This window comes from Misgurnus anguillicaudatus, chromosome 16 (assembly GCF_027580225.2).
Source record: "Misgurnus anguillicaudatus chromosome 16, ASM2758022v2, whole genome shotgun sequence".
NCBI lineage: Eukaryota > Metazoa > Chordata > Actinopteri > Cypriniformes > Cobitidae > Misgurnus > Misgurnus anguillicaudatus.
In genome coordinates this window covers 32603932-32629838 of record NC_073352.2, presented here as the reverse complement: position 1 = coordinate 32629838, position 25907 = coordinate 32603932, and the positions used below count along the sequence as shown (strand labels likewise).

The window sequence follows — 25907 nt, the reverse complement described above, 5'->3', positions numbered from 1 at the left end:
AGACTGTTTCACGCAAAATAGGCAGAAATGACATGCATTATGAACGTCAGACTTATAATCATTTTCGTTCCGTCTCGTTTCGTCAACGAAAACTCAAAAGCGTCTCGTCATGTTTTCGTCACCTTAGAGACATTTTTAGCTAGTCATCATCGCGTTAGCGTCATAAAAAATATGTGCGTCAACGAAATCATTTCGTTATCGTCATCGTTGACGAAAACAACACTGGTGTGAATGCAAACCAAAAAACAAACAACCAAAAAAAAATACATTTTATTTGGTCTGGACCAAAGCAAATGACCCAGCAGACTTTCCTGGTGTGAATACACCCTTAATCTATATAGCAGGCAGTGGCGGCTCGTGACTGCTCATCCGAGTGGTGCTAATTCAAAATAAGTGTTTGGAGTGTAATGTGTGTGTGGTTCCTTTTTTCAAAATATGTGTTCTGCGCGTCGAGAGATCCTATGTGCATCAAGTGTTTTGTCAAAATAAGTGCCTGCTGCACACGTGTAAAAAATGTTTTTGATAAAAGAGACGCCCATGTTCACAAAATACACGCAAGACACTCCCTTAACAGTAAATTTTGATTTCACGTGAGATTATGCGAGTATCTGCCAAACGCGAGCGTCTCTTTTATCATAAACCCTTTAGACGCATCTGCAGCAGGCACTTATTTTGACAAAAGACACGTGATGCACACAGGAACTCTCGACGCGCAGAACACATATTTTGAAAAAATGAACCACACACATGACGGGCGACATACATGTTGTGACGAACTTCGCATCGAGCACCCTTGAAAAAAGTCACCGGCCGCCACTGATAGCAGGTCATGATCCCTTATTCAAAACAATAAGAAAACTCCACAATATTCTTTTGTGTTTGTAAAGGTTTGATATACAAGGAAAAGAACACATCTAGTTTAAATAATCTTTTGCATTTGTTGTCCTCCGATCAACTCCATAATTCAAAACATTCATCCGGTGTCCGTTGTGGAATGATGAGCACGCAGCACAGCTTTCCTCTCTCGTCTTTACATTGTAAACCACTAACACCTAACATGTACCCATGTAAAAAAACACATTATTGCAGGTTATTTGCTGGTTAAGTACTAAATTAGTTTTTTTTAATCATTCTCAGGTTTTGTTGGCATGATACGAGTGTGAAAGCACTTAGGAAACGTTGAACTTCATGCAAATGTGAGGTGGAACACGCTGGGTGGAAAGCCAAAGTTTTGACGTTCTGTAATAAATTAGGAGCTCATAAACATGGCAGGCTGTAAAGATTATAGTGGATACAAAGCTTAAATCACATCATTTTATATGACTGTTTTTTACTAAGATTGCACATAAGGTTTGCATGTCTCATTGTGGCTGGTCTAACAAAATTGCTTATGATTGACAACTGCTTTGCAGTGTTGTTTTCGTCAACGATGATGATAACGAAATGATTTCGTTGACGCACCTTTTTTTATGACGATAACGCGACGATGACTAGCTAAAAATGGCTCTAAGGTGAATACATGACGAGGCGCTTTCGAGTTTTTGTTGACGAGACGGAACGAAATTAATTATAAGTCTGATGTTCACAATGCATGTCATTTCTGCCTATTTTGCGTGAAATCTGTCTGGTCTTAGCTAAAAAGTATCAGCAATGCTGCCGTTTGTGAAATCATGCGTACTGTATACTTTACTTATGTATTTAAAGCAGTCCAACCATACTACTTTGCATGCAGATTTTGCCGCAGACCTCGAGCGCTTTGGTTGGTTTTGAACTGGTTTCTTCTACACCAGTGGACAACCGAGTCCCTGAAACGCTTTACGAATGAGCTGATGAGTTCAGTCATATGCCATGAATCAGGATAGTGAAGACTAGGGGTGGCACGGTTCACAAAACCCTCGGTTCGGTTCGTATCACGGTTCTATGGTCACGGTTCTCGGTTCAGTACGGTTCTTGTTGTTATTTTTTTTAACACTTCAGAAATTTATTATCTTATTAATGTATTAATTATCCATAATTTAGGATACAGTATTAAAAAAAGTTATATCATGTATCATGCACAAACTGAATTTGACTTTAAGCACATTATTGGGAACATCCCTGAGGAAAGCCAGGCGAGATTTTGACACAGCGAGAGGGAAGACATTGATGATTTCAACATGCTTTTCATTTATTTGGCAAAAAAGAGAATGTGTATTGCCATCTACATGAACTTTGTGTGCATTTTTAGCAAACTAAGGTAACTTGCCTTTATCAAAATGCCAACTTCAGTGTAGCTCTAAGATTTATCACTGAGAGGCTGCTTAAATACTGCAGAGAGAATATGTGAACGAGAGAGAAACATAACGTTTACATCTGTAATATTTAAATCCGTCTCTTTTGTCAACTTTTGACCATTTCTGTCCTGATTACTTTAAGGGGCAGTTTATAAAATAAGATCGCGCAACTTTCACACGCTAGCAAAATGAAACTACGTGGAAATCAGCCTCTTTCGTTTTATCAACGAAAGGCTAAAAATAGCGCTGAATACGAAAAGACGTAAAACAGTGTTCATTACCTCAGATTAGATAAATGGTCGGAGAGAAGGCTGTCGCGTGTGGCTGTATCTAATGTTTTATTTCCGCTGTCATCATAGGTAACATGAAATAAAAAATGTTTCCACACACCAAACTTATACGACGCTGGCGCATCCTCCATCTGCGGGCAGACTTCTTTTTCTCTCCCTCTTGCCATTTCTACACGTAACATGACCGGCAGCACTCACTCTCCACACCAGTCACCTCTTCTTTCGCGCTATTCGCGAAAGGGGAACACGCTATCTGAGGTCACATATAGGGCACGAGGCTACATACATTGCGCATGCCATGAACCGTTGAACCGTACGACACACACGCGCTCCGAACCGAGACAAGCGAACCGAACGGTTCGGATTTTTTTCATGAACCGTGCCACCCCTAGTGAAGACATCACAAAATGTGCATCAATTGGGAGCAGAATTGATGAACTACACCAGCCTGATCTCACGAAACTTTAAACGCATATTACAAGTTGGCCAATTCGCATTAATTCGTACAAAGTGAATTGTACAAAAACATAATGATTATCATAAAAAAGTAACAAACCCCAATGTAACAGGCAAAAGTAAATCGTACAAAAATTTACGAATGTGGTCGTACGCCCTGCTAAAAAAACACCATCACAGAAATTCTATTGGTTTATTGGGAATTGTATTGGTTCTAATGGAATATGGCCAAAAACACACTACAGTGTATTGGTCTTTGTTGGTCTTTAATGGTATGTATTGCGTTAACAGCCCAAAAGGTCATGGGTTTGAACCCAGGGAACACACATATTGTGCATGTAAACGTATACCTTGTAAGTCGCTTAAGATTAAAATATTTGCCAAATGCGTAATGTAAACTAAAAGATAACCCCCCTGACTGTTCACATTATGTCTGTAGGCCTGGCGTACAGTGGTGCGTTTGCATGTTTGGGCTGGTGTGAATTAAGAGAGAAGAAACTCAACAATTTTTTTTCAACAAGCAAGGTCTGTCCAAGAAAAGGTTGTCCAATTGTTGGTAATTTTGGAGGTGGAACAGTCTTAATATGGGCAAATAAAGCAGTTTGAGTAGCTTGGAGCACTTTTTAACACTTTGAATTGGAAGCGTGTTTGGGATTGTTTGGAATGGGATTTCGGCACCAATATGTTTCTTACAGTTTGAACGACTTGGGGGCTGGGACAGATCGTGTGGTGATATTAAAAAAATCTGAGTGTGAGAGAGAAAACACAGTTGGGTTAAAAAGTGGGGGGTAGGGATGTTAATTCAAAACACGTTTTTCTCAGATATGGGGGGTCTGGCAGCTAAGGGTGCATGCTGTGAACTTTCCAGATTAAAAAAATCGCAGCCATCTCGCAAATGTGAACCTCAAACACGTAGACAGAAAGGGTAGACTAGAGACTGACAATAACAATGGAGCTTAAGGTCTGTGTGCACAGATACAGTATATAGCTATATATAGTAAACAGTATATAAAGTATAATGTTGCTACGCTCCATTGACACCCATTAGGGATAATGCTGTCAGCTTTTTCTGCAAGGAGAGGCGTGTACTCCGCGTGCTCTCATCTGCATTCCTGTCTTTACTGGTGACCCTGACATAACACAGCCAGAAATATGAGCCACAACAGACCCAGTAAATGTGAACTTGGACCCAGAAAGCTGGCACTGTAGCGTGGCCTCGGAGATCACCAAGCCAAGGCGTGGAAAGCATGGCTGCGGCCCGGCCATGTAGAAAGGGAGGAATGAAGCGTTAAGGGTTTGCAAGGCATGAAATGACTGCATATGCTTTTCCAGTTTGGAAAAACATCTTGCCAGGGATGCCTATGCAGCCGAGCGCTGTTGTTGGTTGAGTTTAAACCAACAGATGCAGGGTAAACAACATCACATCCAAAGAATTCAGCATGCTAATTGTTTAAAGAATGTTAAACCGGAAACTCTAAACAAGCTAAATAAAGGTGATTTAAATTATCTTTACAGTGACGCCATAGAACAGTGGTTCTCAATCCTGGTCCTGGAGGTCCACTGCTCTGCACATTTTGAATGTCTCTCTTATCTGACAGACAATGAGATCTCTGCTAATGAGCTGATGATTTGAATCAGCTGTGTTAAACAAGAGAGACATACAAAATGTGCAGAGCAGTGGACCTCCAGGACCAGGATTGAGAACCACTGCCATAGAAGAACCATTTTTGGTTCCTCGAAGAATTATTTAGTCAAAGGTTCTTAGTGAGAACCCATACAGCTAATGGTTCTTCTATGGCATCTATTTCAAATTATCAATACAGGTGTTCCTTGGGAATCGAACCCATGACCTTTGCTAGTACCATGCTCTACCAGTTTCTGGTTAGATGCATTCTCTTCCTTGCAAGTTTCACTTCATCATGGAAAGTGTGCCAAGAGTCCTGCAAGGTGTGTACTAGTAAGCCAAGGTCGAAATTGACCTATGGCAGGTTTCTGGTCTCTCAAAGTGTTTCTTTAGAAGCTCTGTAACCCAACACGTTTTACTAAAACATTTCAAAAACCCAGACAACATAGGTTTTTTCTTTAAAATAAAATTGTATTTTGGATTTGATCATAAAAGAGATTTTTAATAAAGGGATAGTTCACCCAAAAATGAAAATTCTGTCATAATTTTCTCATCGTCATGTATGAAGTTCTTTTTTCTGATAAACACAAAAGAAGATATTTTGATATGCACACAGTTGATTGTAACCGTTGACTTTCATAGTTGGAAAAACAAATACGATAGAATTCAATGGGTACCGTCAACTGTGTGCTTACCAAAATATGAAGAGTTTGGTTCCAAAACACAATAAATCCATTTTGACTAATTTGGGTAAAAATGTGTTTTCTGTACCAAGAAAGTGACACTGATTAAAAATATTAAGAACACTGTCATTGCTGCTGTCATGCTGGGAACGTCGTCGCTTTTTTGACAGCGATCAGCTGTAAAATATTTTGGTCCTGCTCGATTTTTGTTGACTTTGAGTAAAATAATGGAAAGTTTTTCATAAGATCCCCTGGGGTCAATGTGTTAGCATGACAAAAGCTTAAGAACAAGCAACAGCTGGCATGTTTCCTTCGCCCGAGTGCCTCTCACGTAAATTATTTGATTTTGATGGCTTACGTTTCTTCCCCGCTACAGAAAACCACCACAGGTTTATCAGTGCCATCAAAATTATTATTTTGTTTTTGTTTGTTGATCACAAAGTACAAAGTAGATGAAGACAACTAGGATTCAGTGTGTATTCAAAGCGCCTCCATTATTGTTTACAGTGTGTGGAATGGTGCGCAATGATTGGTTAAGCGGATTAATTGCATTCTGCAGAGAAGGAGAATTGGTGTTTGTCACGGTTTGGAAAAAAGGGAGAAAAGATGACACAGAATAACACAGTATATATTTCCATACATTGTTTATAATAATATGTGGTTGACCTTTGGCCTCTGGCTTATTGGAAAAGCATTACTTTCCCGCTGTTGAGTTGACCGGGCAGAGAGGAATGTCCTACTTCTGATTAATGATCTGCCCTGAGGAGCTGAGCGGGATGAAGAAAAATAGCAGCCTAGTTAAATACAACTTACTAAAAACTAGAGCCAAATTAAACTGAAATGAATAACAGGATACCGCACATGCAGTGCTTTTAATAGATCCTGTATAAATGAACATTTTGTTTGTTTTTAAAAAGTTTAGGAGAATTACATGAGATCTCAGTTGTTGTTTTTTTAGATCTCTCCAAAAATTTCATAAAGACCTAAGACCTAAATGAGATGACATATGGTTAAGATATAGAAGACTAGAGCCATGAAGTTAACGTGGTTTGCATAACTCAGTAATTCAGTCATATTAAACATTGATTTTTGCACAGTTTATTTGATATGTTTGTAATTTTGTGTGCCGTTTTAATATATTGATCACCCGTAGGATTCTATAGGAAAGTCATAAAGCGCAAATGGTAGAACATAGTGATAGTAATGTTTAAGTCATGGGTCTCCAACATTGTTCCTGAAGGGCACCTGTTCTGCATATTTCAGTTCCAACCCTACTCCAGCACACCTGCCTCTTAATTTTTAGGTAGCCATGAACAACTTGATTAGCAGGTTCAGGTTAGTTTGTTTGGGGTTGGAACTGAAATTTGCAGGACATGTGCCCTCCAGGAAAAGGGTTTGAGACCCATGGATTAGGTCATGGGTTCGAATCCCAGAGAGTGATTGTAAAAATATGTATGCACTGTTAACTTCTTTGGATAAAACCATCTTTCTAATGCATAAATGTAAATGTGACACAAATGAAAAAAATCCTGTGACGTGGTAAGAATATTTGCTTAAAAATGCAGTGCATATAGATCTCTGCACTCTCTGTATTCCCCAGTGTAACTTACTAAATAATGTAATGTTTGTTTGCACTGCATTAAAGAGAGACGCTGTCACATTGTCTCTCTATCACGCAATGTCATAGACGATTGGCTGTGTTTCCAAACAGCTGCACATTTGCGCTCCTGTCAGGAGAGGTAGACTGGGAGGACAGCACGGCTGAGCGAGAGAGAGAGAAAGAGTGAGCATATGAGGGAGGGGAAACTCCATTCACCATCCCTCGCTGCTTCCCGAACCCCCATTCCCGCTCGCGACACCGTGCAGGGATCTCTCTAATTGCATTCCAGAGGAATTTTCCTGCAGCTGGTGCTTCGGCCGTCAGGAGCGATTGGGAATTGTGAATGACTCTGCCTGAAGGAAGGAGGGATTTTAGGGGAAAATAAGTTTTTCAGAGGAGAAAAGATAGTTTGGATAGCACTGCAGGCTCTTTTGTCATTTGCTCCCTGTGGATAAGAGACGTCTCTTCCACTTCACTCGCGCGCTTGGGCAGCGAAGGTTTGACTGGCTCGAAGCTTGCGAGACAGCGTGTGTAAATAAAGCGATGTGATACTATTGGCTGGGCAGGGTGCCAGACTGCTAGAGCGATAGCCCTGAAGGTTTCATTGCAAGAAGTGCACCCTGACTGGATCAACGAGTCTGGAGACGGTCAGCTCCTCCGAAAGCGTTAGCATGTGCATTTGAGTATTTGAGTGTGTTTGGTGCCGGGGAGTCGAATCAGACACCACAAGCTGAAGAAAGACAAGAAGATGGACCATGTTCCCAAGCTCACTCTGCATGACTCACGTCCAGACACAAAAATGTATGTATGAATGTTTATCAAGGCATCAGAGATCTGCTTACGTCTGTTCACACAGTCCTCTCTCCCAGCTTGCTCCTGCAGAACATCAGGACGTCTCCGTGAGTTGTTTTTGTAAACAAATTGAGCTCTGCTTTCCAGGCTTGGATTTGTGTAGAGTGGAGAAATTGAGGATCTTTAATTTCTGCATGATTTACAGACCCCTGCCCTGCACATGTCAAGAGCAATTGATACTTGCACTCCATTTTTAAAACTTTCATTTGTTTTTGGAGGGGAGTCCTTTGTCTTGACGGTTTTGCACTAGTGGACTGAAGCTTTGTTGAATTGTTCTTTTGTCTGAATTTAGGGTTCTTCTCACGGTGAGAAAACCCTCAGCCCCCTGCTCTGACCCCTCTGCGTCCCCCCCGCTTTTTATCCCGGACGAATCCCCTCCTTCCATCTCCCCCAAAGGAGTCTTATCGTCCCCTTTCCCCCTGTACTCCCACGCACCTCCTTGTCTTCGCAGAGCATGTGCGCCTCTTTCTGCACGTGAAGCCAGGATTAAGAGCATGGAAGGTAATGCATCGCAGACAGATTCGGGACCAAGAAGAGGACCCAGAAGCATTCTTAGGGGATTTTAAGACACATTTGATCGTGTGTAACGGTGCATGTGCTTTTCTGCACATGCCTGGGTCCAATTGTCAAAAGGAGAGTGATAGTGCCATGTCCGAAGCGTGATTCTATTGGTAATATTGCAGGGTGGGCAGGGGTGGTGGTGCGCTGCGTTAATCTGGGCTCATCATGAAAAAAACACGCAGCACCACTCTCCAGAGGGCCTGGCCCAGTTCCGACTTCTCGGACCGGGCTTCCGAACGCAATCGGTCACGGAGCGAGAAAGACTACAGGCTGCATAAACACTACCCTAAACGTTTCTTCTCTTACGCCCCCAGAGGATTCCTGATAACAGGTCAGTCACTCTCTGAACTCCTCGGGTCAGGGAGAGCTTTATTAATGTATGCGTTTTTTAAACCCTTCAACCTAATCTCATCCATTCTGTTTCAGAGCCTGTGCAGAATTTGTAACAGTTTGCTTTGATGAATCAATGACTTTCAATCTGGCCTTTTGAAATGATTATGCCTCTTGTTAGAGATGCAGGTCATCTATTTTTAGTCTTCACTCCACACTGTCTGAACATTTTGTTGCGTGTGAGCGTTGGCTGGGTCTTGATGGGTCTGGAGGTTTTGCAAAGTGGCCATTCCAAGATTTTAAGAACGCTAGATAAACAACAGTTGTCTTCTGTCTGGATGTCTATTATCTTACTGGATTTTAAAAGTTATGATTCATAATTGTTTTTCTGTCAAGCTGCGTTGACTACATTGGTGTTTACACCTTGCTAGTTTATGAGGCTTGTTCAGACCCTTAAGGCACTCATTACATTACAGGTTAAGCTGCATCTGATATTTTGATTGGTTAATTAAGGTTTTCTGTTGGATGTCTTTAAACCAGAAGTGGGAATTCTTGGTCCTGGAGGGCCACTGTCCTGCAAATTTTAGCTCCAACCCTAATCAAACACACCTGAAAAATCTAATCAAAGGCTAAAGAATTTTTTGATAAAAGGCATGCAGGTGTGTTTGATAAGGATTGGAGCTAAGCTTTGCAAGACAGAGGCCTGGAATGGGACAACCTGCATTAAACCAAATCAATGCAGACAGAGCCCAGACCTGAACTCAAGACCTGAAACAACAGTCTACTTCCATTAAAATATAAAAAAAGTTGTATTGTCTTCATGCCAGATCTCCCTTACTAACGCTGTTCTCCTTGACACTACAAAGAGATTCAGTGTGGAGACAAGCATCCAAGAGTCTCACCAGCAATGTCCAGTTGACGTTCTTGCTCTCCCAATCTAAGTTACAATAAGAAGGTGGCACCCTAGCCCTTTTCTGGCCTGAGGTCAGGTACAGCACTTGTTGATCCCCAAAAATATTTTTGCCATCCTCACCTGGTGCCATCAGTAGTGGGTGAATCATGGTTAATTTGGGTGAAGATGCACAGATCCAGATGTACACTGAAATTTCCTATCAAACTTTGAATGCAAGCATGTTGCCTAGCAACTGTGGGGGTCAGAGGTTAAATGATATGGCCATTGTGAAAGCTTGGGTGGCATTGGGAGCACAATGCATCGGCTTGAGATTCTGTGTGTGGGGCTGTGAAACAAGGTTTATTTCTGCTTCATTAGCTAGCAGGACTTTTGTTGTTCAAGTTTGTTTAAACGCATGAACTGCTCCAGCTAGATTTATACTCTTAGTAAATCTCAACAAAAGTTGATTGTACTGTACTGTTCCTTAAAACATTGTACATTTTTATCGAAGGGGATGGTGGTTACTGTATTCAGCAGTATTTAGAAAGCAGGCAAGACTGCTTGTTTGGCCAATTAACGTGAACACACACCCCAACAGGACAGATTTTTGTCAGGAGGTGAACTTCTTTCTTTCTTTCTTTTAGTTTATGATCAAGGGGCCGTTGTTGGGTGTCAACGATTTTTGTAAACTTGAGGAATCCTAGAAACATAACGAATTTGACTTGTGCGTTATTTTCCAAATCATCCAAACCCCTATGATAGCTTTATGTGAGGAACAGACTGAAATTTATGCTGTTAATCTCTGAAAATTTTGCACTCTGACGTACCTGTCAAGTCTAATTTGTGTTTAGTAAGTTTCAGGTCGTTCCTCACACAGTTTTCATTTTTTGGGTGACCTCTTCAGGTTTTGCACTCTTTTGCATTCTCCACCGAGGCTGTATTTCATTTCGTCTGTTGGAAAGAAATAACAATAAACTGTTTTGATTTGATGTCAGTATCTACCATAGTTCTTAAAACAAACACTGAAACCTTTCAGGCCAATATCGGTTAAAACCTGCAGAAAAATAAATGACTGCAAATTCCTCACATGGCTTAGAGATATTTTTAGGGTGGTGGAGGCGCTCTGTCGGTTGAGTACGCTTGCGGATTGTATGAACCGAATGCCTTCTCGTGGCGAGGTGTTGAAGTTGGGGGCAGAAAGGTGAAAACTCTGCATCATCGAGTAAATGTTGTAACAGTCGTCTTCATTGTTTAGAGAACATTATACCTCTGCACTTCCTGTCACACGTATCTGTGTGGATCCATGCAGATCTTTAGGAAATCCACGTTATGCAGTATCCATACAAATAGGAACCTAATAGGATCAGTGGACAAGGTTGACAACTTACAGCTGTGGTTGGAACGATTTGTAGGGATTTAGATTTTCTTTGCGATTGTTTTGACTGGCTCCCATAGACCAGTCATATTTTTAGTGTCTCCAGTTAAGCGTATTCCCAGACAAGAAAAGTTCAAGAACAATTTTAAGGACTTTTTTTGTCATGGGTGAGTTGGAAGAGATTTACCATTATCTTATCTGGCTATCAGTCAACACAAAATTATAGCATCAGGGGCTATTTGGAGGGGTTCCCAGAGTTATTACGAGAATAATGTTGGTGTTTGTCCAGGACAGTATGCTCTTAAATGTGTAATTAATTTGTATATTTATGGCGTTCAATGAAAAATTGTAGTATAGTGAAATTAAAGATCATTTTGTCATTTTACCTAAAATGGAAACTTTTAATGTGATTTAAACCAGCACTCGTTTCTAATCCCAACAAGTGCGTCGTATGTTCCGGATGCGTGATAACACATTCTGAAGTTTGCAGGAGAAATGCTGATGCTCCATGGCGACTCAAGGTCGCTCACACCTAGGCATGGGCTGGTATAAAATTCTGGCGGTATGATAACCTTTAGCAAAAATACCACAGTTTCATGGTGTTGCCATAATGCTATTGCACCACTAAAATGTGTTATTTTCTAATGTAAAAAAGCCTTTAAATTATAATATGTTTAAAAATAATGTCATATGTATATTAAATGTAAACATCAAATAAATTACATAACTTAATGATTTAATGAATTTTGTATAAACACAGCTCAAACCTTGGAGATGGTATCACAGAACATTGACTGTTAAAAACCTCAGTATACCTAGAAACCGGAAACCGGCCCATGCCTATTCACACCAGATGCAAATGAAGCGTTATGTGCAGCATCAGGCGGTGCAAATTACGTGGTGCAAATTGAGCATCCCTGCTGAAAAAAACAGTAATAGTAATAATTCAAATGCTGGTCCATGCTGGGTTAGCCACCATCATACCAGCACCAAAACACAACATATGCTGGTCTTGCTAGTATGACCAGGGATGCTCCGATCGATCGGCCGATAATGCTTGCTATGCTTCTCAATGAATTACGGTGAAATGCTGGTACATCCAAAAGCCAGGGGGCGCTCTTATGCAGAAACTCAAAATGCGCTGTAGATGAAAACAATACACACGCAGCTATGATGACACGCAGCTCCAGGAAATGTCCTAAGGATATATTTATATTGCTGCTCTTCAAACCTTTTCAGGTATTTTCATGATAATAAAGAATATGTTTAATAATTATGTTTGACGAGTGTTGCTTTTTCAAATGCATGTTATAAACGACTCAAACTAACAGTGATTTTAGATCGATAAGGACTTACTGATCAAAAGCAGTAGTACATGAAATAGCTGTGAATAATATCGGCTGTCCGATTCAGAATAGTGATCGGCCACGTATTTTTAGTGGAGATCGGCATTAATCGGAGCATCTCTAATGACCACCAGCTAAACCAGTACCAAACCAGCATGGGAATTATGCCGGCCTATGCTGGTAGTCACCAGCAAACCAGCACCAAAACACAACATATGCTGGTCTTGCTGGTATGCTGTTTTTTCCAGCAGGGGTTTCAGGCATTTGACACGTGTTTGATTCGCGCAAACCAAAAAATGTGAACTTTGGCAGATAGTAGCTTGCTCTTGTAGTGATGTGATTATGTAGCGAGCGGAGGCAGAAATACAAAACAACAATGCAGGACAAAATCATTGTTGCTATTTGTGGACACCCGGAGCTGTACAACACATCTTCGTACTTTTATAAAAACAGGGAAAAAAGAAAGTCAGTAAGGAGGTCGGACAATTTGGAAAGTTGTAAAAACCACTCCTTACTCAATTTGAGCTATATATATACATATTGAGACTACAAGCTAGCTAAAGCCGGCAAATTTTGCGTATTCACGTATGAATTTCATGCGCGAATGATGTGAATATCACTCAAAATGTTCAAGCGTGCAACTACGCGTGAATAGCGTGATTTATTTGCTTCATTCGCGTCTGGTGTGAATAGGGTACAGTGTTTCCTCTAGGATTTTTTCCAGCTGTGGCGGCAGGGGGCGCCCATGATGATTAAAAATGTACATTTTTTTTTTTTAATGTAGAATATAGGCTACAGTAAACTAATATTACTACTAACAGTATTTTTTATAATATTCATGCTGTCATTTACTTTTCCTTATATCTTTTCTTAAAAAATACGTTTTATAGCTTCGTACGGATCTTTCATTGTAGTTTTAATGTAGTGTGCAAGTTCATGCTCGTGTTTAACGTTACAGAGCTGTTGCAAAGTCACGCACAATCCTGTTTGATAATCCGCACCGCAGTGATTGACAGAACACCCGACCAGTTTTCCGACATCAGCAGCAATTTAGTCCACACTCGGCCCGTTTGACATAAAGACCCCGACCCGATCACACAGCAAATCGCGCAGTTAAATATAAACCTTTAAGGGTCTTCAGACAGAGCTTAAACACAAATGAGCACAGGACCATTTAAAAACTGCTATCTATTGGAATCGAGTCGAATTTTGGTCTTGGATGTTAGACCCGCAGTTAACTCTTGTTTATTGAGTCCCGACCTGCATCTACAACGCAAATGACACATTAATATACATCAAATATATGCGTTTCACCCGCGGGTGCTGTCTGAAAACAGATGAAACAGTCTCACCGTCTGCCTCAAGTTTTAATTACCAACGTCCTTCTCTTCCCACTGGAATAATGTAAGTTTCCTTACAAACAGATTTGACTATTAATGTCTTGCATTTCCATATGAGTAGTATTCAGTATTTAGCGCTTTTTTTTGACAAATATCTCGTCATTTAATGTGAAACTTTGTGAGTGTCAATCTGAAGAACGGAAGATTGACAGTTGAGCGGTCAGCAGCACGCTGCGCTTATAGTCTATATTCTGAATAACTAATGGCCTGATGAGTTGATAATATGAGTACAGTGATTCCAAATGAATTTCCAAAAAACTTGTAATATGTTAAATCGAAAGTTTAATCATGTCTCGCAGCCCAAACTTCTTGTTGGATAGATAGTCAAACTATTTCTACGTGACAATTGCTTTGTTAACAGTTTCCTAAATTAGCTAACTGCCCTGATACTTAAAAAATATCCTTGAATCTCCAATCTGACATTTTCATTATTACTGATCTGACTGCATTAGGATCACAATTGGCATCATATGACATTAAATCTTTAAAACACATACCAGCTTGTCATGCACATCTAGCGAGTAATTGCTGGTTATTATTTAGATAAGACCGGATTAGAACAACCAGTAAACCATGTGAATTGGCTTTTCAGCCTCTCTTGTTTTTTTCAGGCCTTTTGCACATTTAACAAACACAACATATAAATGACATGATGTGATGAACGTACATATTTCTTGGTGCAGTTCCACATCTTTCCTCATATGTGTTTCATTTCGGACTCGTCAGATGTCAGATATTATGAAACTGTTATAGTGAATTATTGTGCGTTTGTTGGAGAAATGGTCCACTGTGTCTCCATCAATGTGGCCTTTGAGACACTTATTTACCACAAGCTGTTTTGATCGTTGGAGTGTGTTTGCGTCTGATTGTTATTTTTGAATGCTTCGCGTTTGTTTCCTGGTGCTCGATTATTCCCTTCCAGATTCTTGCAGAGCCGCTTTGGACGTCGTGAATGGGAACGCAGTGATTGGATGGGAAAGCTGAAGCATTGGCAGGCCACTTGGAACTGCAATACAAACGCGCACACACACGTGCGCGCACACACACACTTAAGCGCACACCATGTTTTCATTGTGCGTGATTTATTTGAATTCTAGAGATGTGGTAAAGTTCTCATGAGTCTCTCATTGCTGTCTGTCTCTCTCTCTTACTCTTTTGCAGAATTAGTGGCATCAATGTGAATGCCTTCACACGTCTAGTAATGGTAATTTTAAACTTCACCATATGAATAGCAAAAACAAAATAGGTTTATGCTAGGTTATCAAGTTAAACAGCAAGATGTTTGTTCCCTTTCAGTCGGTCACTACGACGTCGCGTCGTGGCCGACGAGTTGGGAGCTCGCTTGGAGGGACCAATCTGCTTCGAATACTACTAAAACGCCAATGAACTTGGCATTGAGATATTTGCATAATGCTGGCGCCGCCCCGCCAGGTGCGCATATAAGGCGCACGTGCAAATAGGGAAATCAGCTTTTTTCGCTTCGAAAGCCGGCTTTATCTGACTGAGAAGCTACTATCTGCTCTTCGGGGAACGGTTGCTGAAGTTGATTGACAAGCAGTACTAACACAGCGGACGCTCGCAGTATTCCACTGCTCTGCATATTTTTTGTTTTGAGTTTAGTGTGTGCGTTGCCTTTCCCTGTGCGCATCATCAGCTGAGCACCTAAAGAGTGATTTCCCTGAAAGAGTGATACGTGAGAGCTCTGTGTCTTTTTAAAGACAGCCACTCTCTCGTATATTCGGAGATCAGCGTCCTTTTCAGGATTGCTTTTCGTCCGTGCGATCTTGGATGTGAGAGGTATAAGGGTTCCAGTTACGGTCACGAGCGCTGTCTTCATGCTTGGGCATCAAGCACTCTGAGGCTGCGCTCGTGGAGAGTTTTTGTTCTCTCTGTGAGAGCATAACCCTCTTGGATTGCGGAGACGACTGACGTTTCTACGGGAATGCTGTCCGCGTCTTTGCAGTGCTGACACCGCCATGGTGCGGCTGTCAAGCGCTCGCATGACGCTCTTCGCATCACTACGCTGAGGAGGACGGAGGGCGCGTCCTCCACCTACCGGCCTTTCATCCTCAGCCGGTTGAGGTTCCGGTGGAGACGGCAGAGTCGTGTTCTACGATGTCTGCCGAATCCATTGGACCTCCTTCTGGTCCCGTTCACTTCTGCAGCATCAGAGGGGTGTCCAAATTTCCTCCGGAGTGGAGTCGTTCCGGAGATGGCGGCCGTGCCCGCTCGAGCGGCGGTAACGGTAGAGTTGGAGGGGTTAACCCCTCTCCGCCCGAACCGTACCGCCCACGTGATTGGTATTTCGGAGCTGCTCGGGCCTCTCGGTCCTCTGCTCCTGTGCCTTTCTTCCCGACGGCACGAAGAGCTGACGTGGTTTGCGGCCATCCGGCCGTTCAGCTTCAGCTTTCACCCCTCACCTCCCTCACCAATGGAGCTGCTAAGGGCAGGGACCCTTCAGTAGAGCGGGGGGTTGCGATGCAGCTGCGTTCCTGGAGGGACCACCCAACCCTTCCCTCCCGTGTTTGTAGATAGTCGTCCGGTTACGGGCGCTGTCCGTCAGGCATGCGGAGAGGCGGCTTCAGCCCTGCACGCAATAATGTTGCTACGGGTTCACCAAGGATTTACGAGGGAGGCCGCGACCTTCAGTCGTGCGATGTTCACGACAGTGGTTCAAGATCGCCACCTTTGGCTGTGTCTGGCTGACGGACGCAGGCGAGAACAACTTCTTGAATGCTCCTGTCTCACAGACCGGCCTCTTCGGCGAGGCCGTGGAGTCGTACAGCTCCGCTGCGCAGACTGAGGCGATCTCTGTGGTCACGCCCCGGCGAAGGAGAGCTGCCCTTGGTAAAAACCACCACGCCGGTTCCTCAGTCTGCCTCTCGCCGTCGGCGTCCTGCGGCGACCACCTCCGTTCCCTCCTCGGACTCCATCTCGGCAGCGCGGGGGAACCGGTCGTCAGCAGCTCGCCCCGCCCGCTTAGCCGCTTCCCGTGAATCGGGAGTTTAAGTGGCCAGTAAGCGGGCGACCTGGATTGGCAGAGGATCACTCTTCAGGAGACGGTATTCGCTCCTTCCCCGATAGAGGGTCGGGTGGAAAATTCTTGGTTTACATATGTTCCACCGGCTGTTTAGCCGGTGCCCACTAACCACACACAGAGTGCATTCCTCTTCCCTCTCCAGGTCTCCAGAGGATCGAGAGAGCCGTGAGCGGGCACACACCAGCTCACCCTACCTCTCCTCTATCGCCAGCGGGTGTTCTGAGGAGTCCGAGCCCTCCACTCAGGAGACCGGACCACCAGCAACCCCTTCGGTGTCTGCGTCCTCAGCTGAGGAGACCGGACGACCGTTTCCCTCAGCGGGCTCAGGTCAGTGTCACACACACACATACTGTGATGCTTATGCTGTCACGGCAGACGCACCGGCAGTCTCTCCTGTCTCGCTTCGCTGCCCCACCGCGGGTACTTTGGTAGTGTCGTTAATTCTCCTCGTACGGTGCCTGGGTGCTTGGCTTCAGTTCCCAGCCCGTTTCGTTGGGTTTTACGCACGATCCGCCTCGGTTACGAATACAATTACCGGCACAACCCCGAAATTCTCGGGCTTTCGTTTCACTATGTGAAAGTATCCGATGCACATGTACTGCGTGCATAAGTCGATGTCCTGCTGGCGAAGGATTATCGAGCCGGTCCCTCTTACCGAGATGATGATATGATGATAGGGTTTTCCAGCCTTTATCTCATAGTACCCGAAATACGCGGTGGGTTACGATCGATTTGATTTACGCCCGGCTCTACGGAGGTGGTCTTTTTGGATGATAACGCCGAGGCTCGTATTTCAATATTCAGATCGGTTGCAGCTTTAGACCTGTAAGACGTGTACTTTGTGTCCATCTCCCCTCGCCTTAGACCGTTTTTTCGCTCTGCGTCGTGGGGTGGGCATATTAATATTAAGTACACCATTCGGGCTGTCTCTCTCTCTCCGTGTCTCCATGAAAGTGTTAGTCACGGCATTAAAATATCAGAGAGAGAGCGTTGTTCGCATTCTGCTTTATTTACGTTGACTTATAATAGCCCGTTCTTGGCAGACGTGCGCGAACACAGAGAGTTAATGCTTCGGCATCTCGCTCGTTTAAGTCATCAGGTCGACTGGGAAAGAGCAACTTTGCCCCGTGCAGAGGATCCTTTTTCTCAGTATGGAATTAGACTCGATCAACTAATTGGCGTGTTTTACAAGAGCGCGCAACTAGTCAGTTCTGACTTGCCTCGGTTTAATTCGAGGGAAGTACGCGGTCCCTCTGATACAATTTCAGAAGCTCCTGGACATATGACAGCATGCTGCAGCCGTGACACTGCGAGCTGCGTCATATGAGACCGCTTCAGCGTTGGCTTTACGATCGAGTCTCGAGGAGAGCGTGGCGCACCGGCATACATTGTGTAAACACTACACCTGCGTGTCATTTAAATTTCCCCGTAGTAGACCCAGCATTTCTGATAGCAAGATATGCCTCTGAGGGGTCTCCTGGCATTCTGTAGCATGCGATGCCCTAAGCACGGGATGTTCAGCCACGTATGACGGGCCTGCAGTCTGGGGTGTGCATAGCACCCCAACTGCCGCGAGCGGTGCGCTGTATATCTGGGACTTGTACGCTCCGCTATGGAGATGCGAGGGAAGGATGTATTTGTCGACACCGATAACTTTGCGACTGTTGCGTTATTTACCGTTAAGGCGGTTTTTGCGCTCTCGTCACCTGTCGCATCTCGCTCGTCATCTCCTCTTTTGGAGTCAGAAGCATCTGAGGTCCCTTCGTGCCATTTACATCCCGGGATCGCTCAATACAGCGGTACGCGCTTCCGAGCTGCGCCCCCGGCGAATGGCGACTCCACCCCCAGACGGTCCAGCTAATTTGGAAGAAGTTCGGTTGTGCGTAGATAGATCTGTTTGCGTCGCCGGACGATACCCACTGTCGCCTATTTTATTCACTAACCGAGGGCAGCCTCTGCGTGGATGCGTTGGCACACAGCTGGCCGCGGGGGGTGCGTAAATACGCATTCCTTCCAGTGAGCTTTATTGCGCAGACACTGTGCAAAGTCAGGCAGGACGAGGAGAGCCTTTTTATTAATCGTCCGTACTGGACGACCAAGAATTGTTTTTCATAGTTAATGCTCCTCGCGACAGCACTCCCTGGCGGATTCCCCTGAGGAAGGACTTTCTTTCTTAGGAAGGGGCACATTTGGCACTCGCGCCCCGACCTGTGGATATCCATGTACGGTCGTTGAGCGCGCGCAAGGTTTAGGTGATTTATCGCAAGCGGTATCTAACACCATCGACGCGGTTCGAGCACCGTCCACAGGACGGGCTTACGCGCTTAATGAAACCTTTTCGTCACCCGGTGCTCTTCGCAACGCGAGGACCCAGAGAATGCCCTTTAACATTATGCTTTATATCTTTAACATGGGTTAGTTGGTAGGCTGTCCCTCCGCCATTAAAATTGATATCGCCGCTATTTCTGCTCATCACTCACTTATCTACGGCAGATCAGTTGGCCAGCATGATTTAATTATTACATTTTAAAGAGGCGCTCGCAGGCTAAACCCCTCGCGCCCTCCCTCTTTTTTCCTGAGACCTGTCCATGGTGCTGAAGCCTTCAGGTCTCCGATTTAGCCTTTGCAGTGTGCGAGTCTGAAGTTTTTATCAATGAAAGCTCTGACCCTGCTAGCATTGGCCTCCATGAAGAGAGTAGGGGATTTACATGCATTCTCTGTTGACGATTCGTGCTTTTAGTTTGGTCCTGCTGTCTCACTGAAGACCCAGACCAGGCTACGTGCCCAAAGTTCCCACCACTCCCTTCAGAGATAAGGTGGTGAGCTTGCAAGCGTTGCCTTTGGAGCAGGCAAACCCAACCGAGGCTTTGTTGTGCCCCGTACGCGCACTGCGATTCTACGTGGTCCGCACGCAAAGCTTCAGGACCTCAGACCAGCTCTTTGTTTGTTATGGTGGCCAGCAGAAAGGGAAAGCTGTCACTAAGCAGAGGATGTCTCATTGGATAGTTGATACTATCGCCCTGGTTTATAATTTGCAGGGCATTCCTTGCCCCTTAATTTGAGAGCGCACTCCACTCGGAGTGTTGCCTCATCTTGGGCATTAGCTCGTGGTTCCTCGCTAACAGACATCTGTAGAGCTGCTGGTTGGGCGACACCTAATACGTTCATTAGATTCTACAATGTTCGTATCGAGCCTGTATCCTCTCGTGTTCTGTCCTCACCAGGGAGGACACGGAGAGCAGACTCGCAAGTCGGCTTGCAGCCTCCGACTGAGGCTCCAAATTGAGTTTCAGTATGGAAGGCTAACAGAGCAAAAATGCGTAATGGTTTGATTTGCTCTCTCCACTGCCTTGACAGCCTTTGTTGCGGAGCATTGGCTGTCAGCCTTTCACTAGCTGTATTCTTACGAACCTACGTGTTTGGCCAGGGCCCCACATTGTGTCCCAACGGGTTCCTTTGTGAGTATTATTCCGTGGGGTTAATCCTACCAGCCCACGTTTCCCTTAGCAGAGCACTGCTTTGCTTACACAGCCACGGCTGTCATTTATACCTCAACTACGGTTGACTTTCGTCCACCATTAGCCCTTAACGGGGCGGTGACTTCCGCAGCGTCCCTATACCGCTCAGTTAGGGCGCTTCCCAGTCGCTGGCACTACTGTGGGGTTAAAGGAACATCTAGTGCCCGGCCTTCTGCCTTGAAACCTAATTCTCCTATCCTTCAGTGGAACCGGAGGGCTTTAAGCAGACACTGGAAGAGGTCAGCCCCTAGTGGCGTTTTAGTAGGGTTTCCCAATTCGTCGGTCACGACGTGACGTCGTAGTGACCGACTGAAAGGGAACGTCTCGGTTACGGATGTAACCCTCGTTCCCTGAAGGAGGGAACGGAGACGTCACGTCCCGTCGCCACAGGTGCTGCCACCTGCTGTTTAGGCCGGTCACCTTCCGGCTTTCTCAGCGAACAGAAGCTGATTTCCCTATTTGCACGTGCGCCTTATATGCGCACCTGGCGGGGCGGCGCCAGCATTATGCAAATATCTCAATGCCAAGTTCATTGGCGTTTTAGTAGTATTCGAAGCAGATTGGTCTCTCTAAGCGAGCTCCCAATTCGTCGGTCACGACGTGACGTCTCCGTTCCCTCCTTCAGGGAACGAGGGTTACATCCGTAACCGAGACGTTTTTGACAGACTGAATTGTTTTGCCCAGAAAATAACTGCTGAAAAACATTTATAGTATGCAATATGTCATTTTATTGTTATGTAAAACTATCACACATGTTATTGATCGGGGAACACTGGTACAAATTGTCAAAACAGATGTATTGGAGCTCTTTTGCAGCATTGACTGGGTTCAAGTGGAAGGGTAGTCGGAAAACTGCTCAACAGCTTGTTTTGATAATCTAATGTTATGGCGTCTATTTAACAGAGGGCAGAAATCAACATTGTCAAAAGCCGTAGTTGCGTCCAGAAAAAGGTTTGTACAAAAATGTTAAATTTGTATAACCCTTTACACGCAGAGATTACGGAAAATACTCTAAAAATGCGTCTGGGATTTTTCCGGGATTGTTTGATTTTTGGTTAATTCACACTGCCAATGATTTTCAGGAATCCGTGCGTGCATTTACACATACTGTAAAGATCCCGTAAAGACATGTGACGTGTCTAAAGTCCTGCACTTGGTAGGTTTTTCCACAGCGTATGAAGTATTATATTGAAGTATAAGTATGAAGCTAATTATTTGGTTTTAAACTCTGTCAAAGAGCTGAACGATAACTTTGTTGCGATGACACGCAACACTACGGCACACCCCTTACGGCATTGTTTCTGCCTTTTGTTCACACAGAATCATTTCGTGAATGTTACGGCAATACTACGAGGTCCTCTTTACGTAAGCGATCCCAGAACATTTACGTGACATGTTTGTGTTCACACAGAAGCCTCTCTGACAATTTTACGGAAATTTTTTGGGACCAATGTGCTGTGTGAATGAGGTTTATTAGTCTTTCCCATATTCTTTTTGATCTGAATCATTCCCACCCTTACTAAAACATGTTTGGGATTGTAACAAATGATTATTTTGATTATTTAATCGATTAATCAGATGATACATTGAAAAGCTAAAAATCTATTTAGTTTTTTTATTTATTATAACTAAATAAAATGCTACATCAACAATAAACAAAGACCTGGATGTCCCCCTTACTTTGAAATAGAGGCTTACGGCGCATTCACACGGGGCGTCAGCGTTAACGCTTCCCATTCACTTTTAATGGGTGACGTCATGCGTTGCCGAACTGAATTGTGGATCCGTCGGCGCCGTGTCAGTGCCGTTGTTCGCGGCAGAAGTTGAACATTTCTCAACTTTTCAAGCGGGAACGCGTGCGTCAGCCAATCAGATCGCCTTATGCAAATAACCTAGGCAGAGCCAGCCAATTACGTTTATGGAAGAACGGAGCATGTGTAGCGGCCACTGTGATTGGCTGTTGGCCACGCTTCAGACAAGCTTTCTGTTAAGCGTTAACGCTTACGCCCCCGTGTGAATGCGCCGTTAGTTTGTGGTTCATTACTATTTTTATGAAAACGCAACAACTATAAAACAAATATAAGCTCACTTATATTAAAGGAAGAAAACAAATGTTTTCTTATGCTTTTGCCTCCGCCGTCATCCTGTCAATCATTGTGCTGTTTTATAGCATGAAGCACAAAGTGCGCGCTTATAAAGTCAAATGCTTCTTCTTCATACAGCGCAAGATGCGTGATTATATAGTAAAGCGCATTCCTTCATATTTAAAAAGCAAAAATAAACGTTTCAGTTCTTCCTTTAAAGTGAGCTTATATTTATTTTATTGGTGTGTTTGCATAAAAGTAGTCGAAAACGGTGTTTTGTGGGAGCATGTGATGTCACAGACCAACTAATCGACAATGACATTCGTAGACAACTACACTACTCACAAAAGTTACGACAAAGTCGACTTTCGGGAGAAATTTCACAATGCACCTAAAATGCACTATAACCCTTACATGTAAAATGCACTTCTTTCATGATATTATATCACAGTAGCATGAACTTTTTGCATTTTTAAATTTTTGTTTAAAACTTTTTGTGAGCAGTGTATTTACATAATCGATTTGTTGTTGCACCCCTACACAAGTTTTTTGGTAAACTGCAAGATCTCTGTAGGTCCCAACAAAAAATTGACCTTTGGCATTTATAATCACCACTTTTTTTTCCGGATCTATCAGTTCCTACGGAAGTGACTGAGCCTGTTAACCTTAATATTTTCAAAGACTTAACCCTGTTAATGTGCGTTCCTTTATTTTAATCGCTTTATTTTTCTTTTTTAAAGTCTCAGGCTTTTCTTTAATCTTTTCATTCATCAAGCCTGCTTTGAAACTGGGTTCAAGACATTAATCGCAGATTGTGCGACAAGAATACATGCACAGGGAGGTTGTCAATCTCCTCGTTTTTAGGATGGCTTTGCAGCATCCTCCAGCGATCCCAATGTAAAAGCTTTAGACTTCAAACGTACCCAAAATTCTTTGTGGTTTCTTGGCTCTGAAATGGATGGCATTCATTTGGGAGTATGTCATGTTTATTGCTTTTTTCGCTGAAGGAACACCGCAGTTCACAGCTTGTGCTGGTAGACTGATGCTTTGAGAGTTTTAGCATGACGTTAATTGACACGATGTACGACCTCTGTATTATGAGGTGCATTTGGCCACGGCGTGCGTTGGGTTGGGGTTTGCTGGCTGTGTGTTGCGTTATGAGGTCATAATGCATATGATGTCTGATTAATTTAGATTCATTGAAGTACCTTCAGTGCAGATGTTTGCGCTGATTTGTTGGCCCAGTCTACAGACTGACTTTTCTGATCTGCCCTCTTAGGTCTTCCTGGTTTATTGCATGTAGCGTGCAGGCGAAATTTGCACTTTGTGAAAATGTTTCCACACTTTTTGGGTGCTTCCATTGACAGCTGTTGGGTTAAACAAGTCACTGTAATAATTGCTGCTGCATCCAACTATATATATGAGGTGGGGGATTGCGTGACATATTATTTGCATTATGCAATTAAGCAATTTTTTTACATGTTTTACATCAGCACATACATATATACACACATCCTCTCCTGACACACTGGCTTCCACACATAAAGTGTAGCATAAAGGATGCAGCAGTGCATGCTGGGATACGCAACGAACCCGGTAACCCACTGCTACATCACAGCTGTCTGATGCAACAATGCCCCCTGTGGAGAAACGCACACATCCACTGCACTTTAGTCTCATCTCCTCTCTCAGATCATTTAAAAACTGTCTCGATCTTTATTTTAAATTTTTCGCATACCTACAGACCGTCATTTACACTGTTAGTAGTATATTGTTATATATTTTTTATTTTATTTTATATGTTTAATGTAAATCTGCTATGAAACAATGCAAAATTGTATCTTTTTTACTGTATCAAAAATAGGGCTGGGTATCGATTCAGATGTTCCAGATCGATTTGATTTCGGTTTGCAAGCTATCAAATCGATTTGATTTCGATTCTCGGGATGATTTTTATACTCGATTCTTGATTCAACTCAATGAATATAGATTTAATACAAATACTATATTTATAAAAAAGAACAGTGAACAGAAGTTTACAAGTGGGGAATTAATAAAAAGAAATTAAGACCCACAAACCTGTATTATTTTAGGTACACGTGGGTACATTAAAACAGAACCCATCTCTAATTTTTAAATGCATACAGTTATGTTAAATACAATACAATTTTAATTCAAAATGAAAAATGTATGCTGAAACAAGTCAGAACAGTCGCATTCCTTGATCAAACAGAATCAGGTTATTTCATAAAAAAATTGATTTGTGGCCTTTGAGAATCGATTTTGAATCGACAACATAAAAAAAACATTAATTGCAAAATCGTTTTTTTAACCCAGCCCTAATAAAAAATTGTATCAACGTTTTTTTAAATGTCTTCAGTCACAAGACATACATTATTAATCTGCACACATATTCACAAATCTTTATTTTATATTTTATTTTTAATATTTTCAGTAAGTAGATACCAAAGAAAGAAACAAATATATGAAGTTTGGTTCCAAAACGCGATAAACGCCATTTTTTTTTATTAGTTGCTTCCAAAATCAGTATTATATTAGGTCAGTATTTAAAAGTAAATTCTTAATTTTATGCAAAATACAGTATTCGCCGTGTTATTCTGTCATCTTTTCTTCCTTTTTTCCCAAAAAATGCAACAAACGCCACTCCTCTTTTTCTGCAGAATGCAATAAATCCGCTCCACAAATTACAGCGCACCATTCCACGCATTGTAAACAAACAACGACGGCGCGTTGAATACACAGAATCTTAATTTTCCTCATCTTGTACTTGACAACAAAAACAAAATAATACTTTAATGGTTTGGATAAACCTGTGACGGGAAAGAAACGTAACCCATCAACATCTAATAATTTATGTGAGCATACCATTGACCCCAGAGTATCTTATGAAAAACGTTACATTATTATACGCGAAGCCAATGAAAATCGAGCAGGACCAAAACATTACAGCTGATCGCTGTGAAAGATGTTAAGTGACGACATCCCAAGTATAACTGCAGCAATGACAGTCTACTTAATGTGACAAAGTAAGTGTTTTGGTTAATGCCATTAATGTTTATTTTTATCAGTGTATACCACTAGTCAACTAAATAAATAAAACATGGCAAAGATGAATGCACATTTATATATTGATTCAATAGATTTATAGCATTTTTTAAAAAAAACTTGTCATGGATTTATTGCATTTTGTGGAAAAAATTATCAGTTTTTATAATAAATCTTTGAAAATCAAATTATGGATTAATTTTTTTTATGTTTTTATAACATAAAGATGCTTTGTGAAAGTTTTTAACAGAAAATAGTGTTTTTCATCTTGTCACTTTCTTGGTATAGAAAACACATTTTTACCCAAATTAGTCAAAATGGATTTATTTCGTTTTGGAACCAAACTCTTCATATGTACTTGATGGAGATGTGTGCTAATTTAGAAATTGTTTGATGGCTGTAGTTCTCTGCTCTTCTGTCTTTTCTGTTAAAATATTAAAGTTGTTAGTTGTTGTAACCGTTAGTGATGTCAAAGCCATAAACCATAATTTTTCATTTTCTGTCACTTCAGATGATA

At 42.6% G+C, this 25907-nt stretch overlaps 1 protein-coding gene across 4 annotated transcripts in view; it reads left to right on the top strand.

The window, feature by feature from the left end:
- Positions 1–25907, top strand: part of stox2b (storkhead box 2b) — a 91010-nt gene that overhangs the window by 24374 nt on the left and 40729 nt on the right. Inside the window, exon 1 of one of the 4 annotated variants that reach the window (XM_055177827.2) lies at positions 6985–8670. The exons of the other annotated variants lie outside the window; for them this stretch is intronic. Coding sequence (XP_055033802.2) covers positions 8505–8670 — 166 coding nt within the window. The 5' untranslated portion in view covers positions 6985–8504. Of the gene's footprint in view, positions 1–6984; positions 8671–25907 lie in introns of those variants that run through there. 4 annotated transcript variants of the gene reach the window in all.